An 11,680-nucleotide genomic window follows, 5' to 3' on the forward strand; every position below is an offset into this window, starting at 1 on the left:
GTCAATGTCCTTTTGTCCAAACCAGCATCTGCAGTTCCTTGAGTCGAAACTTGAGGTCCAGGTGGCTTAACATCCTGGTGAGCACAGGCGTTGTGGGCTGAAGGGCCTGTTCCTGTGCTGTACTGTTCTATGTTCTATCTTACTCCACCTACAGAGAGTGTGTGGGGGTGCAGCAACTCCTCAGCATTGCATCAGGAGATCCGCCTACATGTTGTGGTTGGGTTTGTGATGTGTGTCATTTGACCGGGCTGGAATAGAGGGACAGAGGGAGAGAGAGACGAGTCACCAAGTTGTGACTTTGTGGTCAATGTGACAACGACATGTATAAGTTGCAAATCAGCTTTTCTGACCAGAAAGTACTTTTGCTGAGGAATGGGAAAATGTATAAACTTTCAGCCGGAAATGGTGATATTTTCCACGTTGGTCAATGTCTAATGTCAGTGAGACAAAGATGCTGGAGAAACTCAGCGGGTGGGGCAGCATCTTTCCTTCGCTCCATAGATGCTGCCTCACCCACTGAGTTTCTCCAGCATTTTTGTCTACCTTCGATTTTCCAGCATCTGCAGTTCCTTCTTAAACAATCTAATGTCAGGGAGACAGGTTTAAGAAGTGCAAAGCTTCAATGGACGATCTTCCATCAGGCTCGTGAACACTACACAATGCCAACATTAACCTCAGCAACCATGATCCTCCCTGGACTGTGTCTTTGCCTGCACTATGGACTTCAGTTTTGCACTATAATGGTTACCTAGTCTTGAGGATATTAATTTATTGTATCATTGATCAGATTTATCTGTGTGTTGTGTCAAGTGTGGGCGGTGCGACCGACGTTGCAGCAGCCTCTGCAGTCCGTCTGTTTTTTTTTGTCCCGTATAGTTTATAGTTTGTAATGTTTATTAAAAATTGTTTTAAATGTGTATGTGTGGGGGACGGGGACGGGAACGGGGACGGGGACGGGGGGGGAGGGGGGGACTTTTGAATCTCCTCCCTGTGCGGGGGACCCAACCTTTTCCCTGTCGGGTCTCCGTTGTTGTTGGGGCCTAGCACCGTGGAGCGGCCTCCAGCTGGAACGACCTGGGGGCTCCAGTCGTGGAGCCTGCAGGGCCACCATCGTGGAGCTGGCCGAGTTCGAACGGGAGGAGCTGTGGTGGCGCGCGGCTGCGACCCGACTCCGGAGCTCAGGGATCCTTGGTGGGAGACCGCTTTTCGGAGCTCCCGCAACGGCAACTTCTCCCGCCACGAGTTGCGGGGCTGAAAATGATCTGGAGCGGGGCCTTACATCGCCCAGTGCGGCTTTAACGGCCGCGGGACTTGCTAGGGCCTGACGGGGGGCGTTGACTTTGACATCGACATCGAGAGAAGAATGGAGAGCAGGGGAGAGACAAGACCTGGAGTGCGGCATTGCATCGCCCGGTGCGGCCTTAATGGCCACGGGACTTTTTATCACCTGCCGGGGGCGTTGACTTTGACATCGACATCGAGAGAAGAATGGAGAGCAGGGGAGAGACAAGACTTTGCCTTCCATCACAGTGAGGATGAGATTCACTGTGATGGATGTTTGTGTAAATTGTGTTGGTGTGTGTCTTGGTTCTTATCTTGTTGTACGACTGCAGAAACCAAATTTCGTTTGAACTTCATTTGAAGTGCAAATGACAATAAACTGTATTGTACCGTATTGTATTGTGAAATAGGCTTGTTGAATTGAGGCAGGAAAAAATTTCATTGTTCCGTTGCCAGTATATATGACAATGAAATACCCTTGACCCTTAACCCTTGACTCTTGGCTAGTTTACTTTAGTTTAGAGTTCAGGGTGGAAACAGGCCCTTTGACCCACGATGTCCGCGCCGACCAGCGATCACCCCCTACACTAGCACTATCCCACACACTAGGGACAATTTACAATTTCACCAAAGACAATTAACTTACAAACCTGCACGTCTTTGGAGTGTGGGTGGAAACCCACGTGGTCACAGGCAGAACGTACAAACTCCGTACAGACAGCATCCTTAGTCAGGATCAAACCCGGGTCTCTGGCACTGAGATACTGCTGTGCCACCGTGCCAACCAGTTGGACTGCAGGATGACACTAGCTTGGCATCAAGGTTGGCATGGGTATTATGGGCCTATGGACCTTTTGCTGTGCTGTACCATTCTATATTCTATATTAAATGTAAGGAGGATGTAATGCTGAGGCTCTATGCGCTGGTCAGGCCGCATTCGGAGTAATGTGAGCAGTCTTGTGCCCCATATCTGAGTGAGGATGTGCTGGCTCTGGAGAGGGTCCCAGAGGTGGTTTACGAGAATGATCCCAGGAATGAGTGGGTTAACCTATGATGAGTGTCTGACGAGTTTAGAGGGATGGGCCTGGACTTGAGTTGAGAAGGATGAGGGGACACCTCATTGAAACCTTATTTAAAGCCTGGATAGAATGATTATGGGGAAGATGTGTTTCGACTAGTGGGAGAATCTTGGATCAAAGGGTACAACCTCAGAATTAAAGGACGTTCCTTTATGAAGGAGATGAGGAGGAATTTCTGTAGTCAGGGTGATGAATCTGTGGAATTCATTGCCACAGACGTTTGTGGAGTCTGTCAATTGATGTTTTTAATGCAGAGATAGATATATTCTTGATTAGTGCGGGTGATGGGGTGAAGGGTTATGGGGTGAAGGCAGGAGAATGGGGTTCAGAATCAGCCATGATTGAATGGCGGAGTTGACTCGATGGGCCGAATGGCCTAATTCTGCTCCTAGAACTTATGAAATGATTAGGATGACTGTCCTGACTCTAACAGTGATTGTGTTTCCTCTGTGTGTAGAACACGAGCTTTGACTGGTCATCGCTGTCCAAGAAGCAATGCGTGAAGTACGGGGGCCGCATGGTGGGTGCAAGCTGCCACTTTGTCCCAGACGTTACCCTCATGTCCTTCATCCTCTTCCTCGGCACCTACACCTGTTCCATGACCCTGAAGAACTTCAAAACCAGCCCCTTCTTCCCAACCAGGGTAAGTGATCAGCGCTTGATGTCTAGGGCTGTTTAGGTTAAAGTTAAACACATAAAACGTTTAAACACGTCTTCCCACAAAGACGTGCAGGTTGGTAGGTTAATTGGCTTCTGTAAATTGTGAATTGTCCTTTGTGTGTAGGATGGTGCGAGTTTATGGGTGATCAGTGGTTGGCGTGGACTCGGGCCCAAGGGCCTGTTTCTCTAAGGTCTTAATATCAGAACGGCATCCAGTCAGCAGAAAGATTATTCATGATTACAATCAAGCCATCCACACTGTACAGTTACAAGATAAAGGGAATAACGTTTAGTGCAAGATAAAGTCCAGTAAAGTTTGATTAAAGATAGTCCGAGGGTCTCCAATGGGAGATCAGGACTGCGCTCTAGTTGGTGATAGGATGGTTCAGTTGCCTGATAACAGCTGGGAAGAAACTGTCCCTGAATCTGGAAGTGTGTGTTTTCACACTTCTGTACTTCTTGCCTGATAGGAGAAGGGAGAAAAGGGAGTGACCGGGGTGAGACTGGTCCTTGATTATGCTGCTGGCCATGTCAAGGCAGCGTGAAGTGTAGATGGAGTCAATGGAAGGGTCAAACCTTCTGATGTGGTGATCCCTGATCACTCAGTACTGCTTGTGTTAACCTCCCTCCTTGTGTTTCCCCCTCCCCGCCCCTCCACCCCTCCCCCATCCCCAACCCTCCCCTCTCCCCCCCTCCCCCACCCCACCCCTCTTCCCCCTCCCTGCCCCTCCCCCTCTCTCTCCCTGCCCTTCCCCTCTCACCCTCCCCCTCCACTCCCCCCTCTCCCCTCCTCCTCCACCCTGTCCCCCAACACCCCCTCCCCCACCCCGCCCGTCCCATCTCCCCCCTCTCCCTCCCCGCCCCTCCACTCTCCCCCCTCCACTTCCCCACCACTCCATTCTTCCGCTGCAGATCCGAAAGCTCATCAGTGACTTTGCCATCATCCTGGCCATTCTGATCTTCTGTGGACTGGATGCCCTGGTTGGAGTGGACACACCAAAGCTAATCGTGCCAAGCGAGTTCAAGGTGAGTGTATCCGGTGCCCCTCCGTATCTTCCCAGTGTCATGGAGTCATACAGAACGGAAACAGGCCCTTCAGCCCAACTTGCCCACACCCACCAACATGCCCCATCTACACTAGTCCCACCTACCCACGTTTTGCCCTTATCCCTCTAAACATATTCTCTTAAAATGTCCAAATGTCTCTTAAGTCTTGTTCCATTCCCTTCCTCAACCATCTCCTCCGGCAGCTCATTCCATACACCCACCACCCTCTGTGTAAAAAAAGTTGCCCCTGTGGGATCTATTAAATATTTTCCCTTTCACCTTAAACAATGTCCTCTGGTTCTCAATCCCCTACTCTGGGCAAGTGACTGTGCATCTACCCGTTCTATTCCCTTCATGACTTTATACACCTCTATAAGATCTCCCCTTATCCTCCTGTGCTCAACCTCTCCCTGTAGCTCAGACCCTCGAGTCCTGCCAACATCCTCATTAAAACACTCTGAATCATTTCTCGCCTGATGCCATAATTTTAACGTGATACTTACTGCAGAGTCACTATTCATAAAAGCCTGAGACATAGGAGCATATTTAAGCCATTCGGCCCATTGAGTCTACTCCGCCATTCAATCATGGATGATCTATCTTTCCCTCTCAAACCCGTTCTTCTGCCTTCTCCCCAAAACCTTTCACAATCTTCCTAATCAAGAACCGCTTTACAAACACCTAATGACTTGGCCTCCACCACTGTCTGTGGCAATGAATTCCACAGATTCATTGGGACCCCTATTCAGACCATTTTTCATTTCTGGCCTTTGTCTAATCATAACTGCCTCCCTTCATGTGTATCCACCTATCACTCGCCGGGCTATGTCCTGCTCCTCCAGTCTCCCAGCTCTCTCCCCCCACCCCCACCACAACCAGTCTGAAGAAAAGACCACACAAATAGAGCGATATGGATAAGAAGGGTCTCGACCCGAAACGTCACCCATTCCTTCTCTCCAGAGATGCTGCCTGTTACTGAGTTACTGCAGCAGCTTGTGTCCATTTCAGTGTAAACCAGCATCTGCAGTTCCTTCCAACACATAGAACATTACAGCATAGGAACAGGCCCTTCGGCCCGCGATGCCTGTGCTGAACATGATGCCGAGTGGTAAACTGATCTATTTGTGTTTTTTTTGTAAAGCAGCATCTGCAGTTCTCGTAACTTCTCAAAGTTATTTTTGTCTTGTTTGTTGACTGATTCATCTTGCTAATTGCTTCTTCCTCCCCGCAGCCAACGAGCCCAAAGCGAGGGTGGTTTGTGCCGCCATTTGGGGGCAACCCGTGGTGGGTGTGCCTGGCGGCTGGCCTTCCTGCCCTCCTCATCACCATCCTCGTCTTCATGGACCAGCAGGTCACCGCCGTCATCGTCAACAGGAAGGAGCACAAACTGAAGGTCAGCCTCACGTGTCTGTGGGTCATATGGTCATAAGGTCATTAGTGATAGGAATAGATTTAGGCCTTTTGGCCCATCAAGCTTACTCCACCATTCAATCATGGCTGATTTATCTCTCCCTCCTAACCCCATTCCCCTGCCTTCTCCCCGTAACCTCTGACACCCGTACTAATCAAAAATCTATCTATCTCTGCCTTAAAAATATCCACTGCCTTGGCCTCCACAGCCTTCTGTGGCAAAGAATTCCACAGATTCACCACCCTCTGAAAGAAATTCCTCATCATTTCCTTGCTATAAGAACGTCCTTTATTTCTGAGGCTATGGCCTCTAGTCCTGGACTCTCCCACTATTGGAAACATCCTCTCCACATCCACTCTATCCAGGCCTCTCACTATTCGCTAAGTCTCAATGAGGCCGCCCCTCATCCTTCTAAACTCCAGCGAGTACAGGCCCAGTGCCGTCAAACGCTCGACATATGTCATCTGTCCCGGGGTGGTGAGGATGGAAGAGTGACGGTCTCCACACATAGTGGTCTGCACGGTAGTGTAGCAGTAGAGCTGCTGCCTCGCAGCATCAGAGACCAATCCTGACCTTGGTGTGGAGTTCGCATGTTCTCCCATGTGGACGGCGTGGGTTTTCTCCAGGTGCCCAGGTTTCCTCCCACATCTCAATGATGTGCGGCGTTGTAGGTTAATTTTCCCCTCTGTAGATTACCCCTAGTGTGTAGGTAGTGGATGAGAGAGTGGGATCGATCAGCCCTTCACACTAGTTCTATGTTTTCCCACATTCTTATCCACTCTCTACACAATAGGTACATTTTGCAGAGGACGTTTAAAGGGGACTTTCGGGACTTTCGAGAACCTATGTGTCTGTGGAGGGAATGAACAGCTGATGTTTTGGGTCAAGACCCTCCCTATGTAAATGGAGCAGTTGTTCTTCTTCTTTATGTGATGTACAGTTCAATACCGAAGATGGACACAAAGTGCTGGAGTAACTCAGTCGGTCAGATGTCTGTCGATGTTCTCCAGAGATGCTGCCTGACCCGCTGAGTTACTCCAGCACTCTGTGTCCATATTCTACAGAGATGTTGCCTGACCTGCTGAGTTACTCCAGCACTTTGTGTGTATCTTCGGTATAAACCAGCATCTGCAGTTCCTTCCTCCACACTGTACTGCTCCATGCTGTTCTATGTTGCTGGGGTAAAAAATACTGCACATTCACCATGTCCATTCCCCTTGTGATTTTATACACCTCTGTAAGATCACCCCTCATCCTCCTGCCCTCCAAGCAATACAGTCCTACCCTGCCCAACCTCTCCCAGAGGCTCATCTTTGATGTATTTTTCTTTGATAAACCTTCCCTCCCTCCAGCGTCCCTCTCCCACATACGACTCAATAGACAACAGACAATAGGTGCAGGAGAAGGCCATTCGGCCCTTCGAGCCAGCACCGCCATTCAATGTGATCATGGCTGATCATCCCCAATCAGTACCCCATTCCTGCCTTCTCCCCATATCCCCTGACTCCGCTATCTATAAGAGCCCTATCTAGCACTCTCTTGAAAGTTTCCAGAAAACCGGCCTCCACCGCCCTCTGAGGCAGAGAATTCCACAGACTCACAACTCTCTGTGTGTAAAAGTGTTTCCTCGTCTCCGTTTTAAATGGCTACCCCTTATTCTTAAACTGTAGCCTCTGGTTCTGGACTCCCCCAACATCGGGAACATGTTTCCTGCCTCTAGCGTATCCAAACTCTTAATAATCTTATATGTTTCAATAAGATACCCTCTCATCCTTCTAAATTCCAGAGTATGCATGCCCAGCCGCTCCATTCTCTCAGCATATGACAGTCCCACCATCCTAGGACTGCTCCACGCTACAGTGCAAAACTCCCAAAGTACAAGCCCACTTTAAACACTTCAGCCTTGGCTCTGGAACAGTGAGGTCACCGGGGAGGTGGCTGCGTAACCCAGAACAACTGGGGAGATTGCTGTTGGATAAAAGGCAGGAGTATGACTTCCAAACAACAAGTCCCCGAGAACAAGAATACATAGATACATAGAAAATAGGTGCAGGAGTAGGCCATTCGGCACTTCGAGCCTGCACCGCCATTCAATATGATCATGGCTGATCATCCAACTCGGTATCCCGTACCTGCCTTCTCTCCATACCCCCTGATTCCTTTAGCCACAAGGGCCACATCTAACTCCCTCTTAAATATAGCCAATGAACTGGCCTCAACTACCCTCTGTGGCAGAGAGTTCCAGAGATTCACCACTCTCTGTGTGAAAAATGTTTTTCTCATCTCGGTCTTAAAGGATTTCCCCCTTATCCTTAAACTGGGACCACTTGTCCTGGACTTCCCCAACATCGGGAATAATCTTCCTGCATCTAGCCTGTCCAACCCCTTAAGAATTTTGTAAGTTTCTATAAGATCCCCCCTCAATCTCCTAAATTCTAGCGAGTATAAGCCGAGTCTATCCAGTCTCTCTTCATTTGTTGCTGAAGATACTCCTCAGGTTCACCAGTATGTCATGGAGGGGGTGAACAGTATTGTCCAGGATGCTCTGCAGTTTGAGGAGCATCCTCATCTCCAAGACCACCTCCCAGAAATCCAACTTCACCCCCAGCATGGTGTCAGCTTTCTGCCTATTCCACAGCTTCCATTGCCCTCCAATTCCCCCTCTTTTCCTCATATATAAAACTCATATTGAGTTGCTAATCCTGCTCCACTCTGCATTGATCGTAAAATGGCTCATTCAGTCAAGCCCAGCCACCAATAATGTGTGGAACAATCTCGACAAGAAATTGCAGTGAGTTATGGATGCAGACCAGACCCTCCCATCAACTCCATCTACACTTCACGCTGCCTCGGGAAAGTAGCCAACATCAAAGATACACACAGAATGCCGGAGTAACTCAGCGGGTCAGGCAGCATTTCTTGAGAACATGGACACGAAGTGCTGGAGTACCTCAGCGGGTCAGGCAGCATCTCTGGAGAACATGGATCAGAAGATGTAGAATCCTTGCGGGTAGAGTTAAGAAATTGCAAGGGTAAACACAGGGGTGGAAATCACTGTCAAAACATGGGGGTGGGGGGGGGGGATAATTCCTTGGCGGCCACGTGCACACACACACGCGAGGCTTTGGAGGCTTTGACCGTAGGCCCTGTGGACAGTAACATCGGGAGCTGACCTGGTTGGTGACCGACTCCGAACTCCTGCAACAGCTGCTTCGTCCGCCACAAATCATGGGGCTTGAATCGACCCGTTCGCGGGGCCTTTCGTCACCCGGCGCAGCTTAACATCAGCCGCGGGGGGCTTCAACATCGGGAGCTTCGATCGCCTCGATGTAGCAATTTGATTTTAGGCCGCGCCAGGCGGTGAAAGGCCTCGCGAATGGGCTGATTTAGCACTTAGAAAGCTTCTGATACTTGCTTGAATCTTTCAAAAGCTACAATAGCTGTGATAAATAACACTTAAACAAATAAAACTGAAGCAAATAAAGGCAAACAGAAGAACCAACCTTGGAAGGAGGAGAAAGAGAGAGATGGGAAAAACATACTAAATAACGTGAGTGAGGGACTTACCTGCAAGCCAGCCAGGAAACTCATTCGACCGATTCCTTAGTTACCTGACCCTTTTAAATCTTTCCCATCCACTAATACATCAAATTAGTTCAAATGGTAATTGTACTCACATCAGACAGCTTTGGGAGGTCAAAACACAATTGGTGACACATCGTGTTAATACGGTGTTAATAGAAACTTAACAGTGACACCCCCACTGTCTTACGAAAAGGTGAGATTTTAGCTTCCCCCCCCCCCCCCAGGATTTCCGCCCATTGGTAAAAACACCCTGAAGGGAGTTATTTACAGGCCTCCAAACAGTAGCCAGCAAGTAGGGCGCAAGTTACATCAGGAGATACAGTTGGCATGTAAGAAAGGCAATTTTACTGTGGTTATGGGGCATTTCAATATGCAGATAGACTGGGGAAATCAGATTGGTACTGGACCCCAAGAGAGGGAATTTTTAGAGTTCCTACGAGATGGCTTCTGAGAGCAGCTTATAGTTGAACCTACCAGGGAAAAGGCAATTCTGGATTTGGTATTGTGTCATGAACCAGATTTGATTTGGGAGCTTTAGGTAAAGGAACTCTCAGGAGGTAGTGACCACAATATGCTAAGATTCAACCTGCAGTTTGAGAAAGAGAAGATGAAATCAGATGTGTCGGAATTACTGTTGAGTAAAGGTGCCTACAGAGGCATGAGTGAGGAGCTGGCTAAAGTTGATTGGAAAGGGACCACGTGGTTTTCATCCGGGTGCTCCGGTTTTCTCCCACACTCGTAGGTCAATTGGCTTGTGTGGAATTGTAAATTGCCCCTAGTGTGTAGGATAGTGTTAATGTGCGGGGATCGCCTGTCGGCGCGGAATCAGTGTTCCCGGGTTGCATCTCTAAAGTAAACTAAAGTAAACTGAGCTGTGGGTTGAGTGTTCCAGACAAACACTGAGAATAGTTCCTTCTGCCAACACCATGAACTCCTTCACCTGTCGGAAAACTTGGACAATGTCACTCCTTAAATTCCAAGGAGTGGAACACTTAAATGCAACACATGACCACAGGGTATAGCCTGGTAATGGGGGCAGCATGGGGTCAGCACCTGTGGTCAGGATGGGACCCAGGTCTCTAGCGCTGTAAGGCAGCAACTCTTACCACCGTGCCAACCTCTATGTCCATAATGGGGAGACCAAAACTACACAATGGAGGTCTACACAACCATCAGCCTGGCTCTGACAGGCTCCCTTACTTCCTTTTGTGCTTCTTCTTATACGAGTCCACACACAAGATTAGAAGTTGTTCAGCCAAAGCTGAACACACTTCTCGGCATCTGCATACAATAGTGTCTGTATTGTCGCTTCTTGTGCGTGGTGGTGGAAAGATTGGTGGAAACAGGGCCGCGATCGACGTGAACGCTCTTTACTCTACCCCACTTCCCTGTTGTTGACCGGCCTTCATCCACTATCACGTTCTTTCAGAGCCACTGATCTGTGTGAAGCTTTCCTGGGCTGTTGTTGGCTGCCAGCTCCCGCTGCATGTGACACCAGGACTGGGGCCAAATCTGCAGGCTGTCACTAGAGATCTCAAGGATGGCTTGACTCTGCCTGGGAGTGTGGAGAATTCATGAGAAATGGAAGAGAACAAAGTATTCTACTCAACAGGATCAGGCAAAGTCCCTCTCAAGGGGTGTGACAGCCCGGGAATCTCCCCGCTAATGGGCGGGAGTCAAGGGTGAGGAAGGTACAGCAATGTTGAAATCAGTGCCCAGAATAAGCTGCTGGAGGACTTTCTGAGATCACACCCGGATAAACAGGTACTGTGATAAAACTAGCATGTGCAGGAGGGAACTGCAGATGCTGGTTTACACCAAAGATAGACACAAAGTGCTGGAGTAACTCAGCGGAACAGGCAGCATCTCTGGAGAGAAGGAATGGGTGACGTTACGGGTCGAGACCCTTCTCCATAGATGCTGCCTCACCCGCTGAGTTTTTCCAGCATTTTTGTTTCCACCCATAACTAAATGTGATTGTTTCAGATGAAGCTCCTGTATTCACAAGAGCTCTGGCACAAAGCATGTTGTGCGGTGGTGGGTTGGCTGCGTGCTGTGTCTGTATCCTGCACAGTTGGTGAATCTGCTGGGGTCAGGTCTGTTCCAGGTGAGACATCAGCTGCTGTGACTGTGAGTGAGTGCAGGAGGCAGGAACTGGTCCTTCCTGTTGCCGTCCTCACCTGACCATGTATACCCAATCTGGTAGTGGCCTGGCTCTGTGATGAGCTGCGATTCTGGACCGTTCACAAGTCTCTCGTCTCTCCAACTTACCATCTCTTCCAACTTCTTGAAACAGATTCCTGCCACAGCGACTTTATCCGACACTAAACATTATCCCCTTTATCCTGTTTCTGTACACTGTGGACGTCTTGATTATAATCATGTACAGTCTTTCCGCTGACTGGATAGCATGCAACATAAATGCTTTTCACTGTACCTCGGTGCATGTGACAATAAACTAAACTAAAGATCGTGGCTCCATGATGAAGATGAACCACCATTGATGAACCATTCCAAATACCTTGACATCCCTCTTGTGTGCACCTTTCTACCAAACCTTAGAACATAGAGCAGTACCGCACAGGAACAGGCCCTTCGGCCCACGATGTCCGTGCTG

General features: G+C 49.0%; 1 protein-coding gene across 4 annotated transcripts in view; it reads left to right on the forward strand.

Moving 5' to 3' along the window:
• The window catches only part of slc4a4 (solute carrier family 4 member 4), a 158,448-nt gene that overhangs the window by 119,425 nt on the left and 27,343 nt on the right, over positions 1-11,680 (forward strand). For all 4 annotated transcript variants that reach the window (XM_033020316.1, XM_033020335.1, XM_033020327.1 and 1 more), the window contains exons 15-17: positions 2,818-3,003; positions 3,933-4,046; positions 5,299-5,460. In XM_033020316.1, coding sequence (XP_032876207.1) covers positions 2,818-3,003; positions 3,933-4,046; positions 5,299-5,460 — 462 coding nt within the window. The remainder of the gene's footprint in view (positions 1-2,817; positions 3,004-3,932; positions 4,047-5,298; positions 5,461-11,680) is intronic.

This window comes from Amblyraja radiata, chromosome 1, assembly GCF_010909765.2.
Source record: "Amblyraja radiata isolate CabotCenter1 chromosome 1, sAmbRad1.1.pri, whole genome shotgun sequence".
NCBI lineage: Eukaryota > Metazoa > Chordata > Chondrichthyes > Rajiformes > Rajidae > Amblyraja > Amblyraja radiata.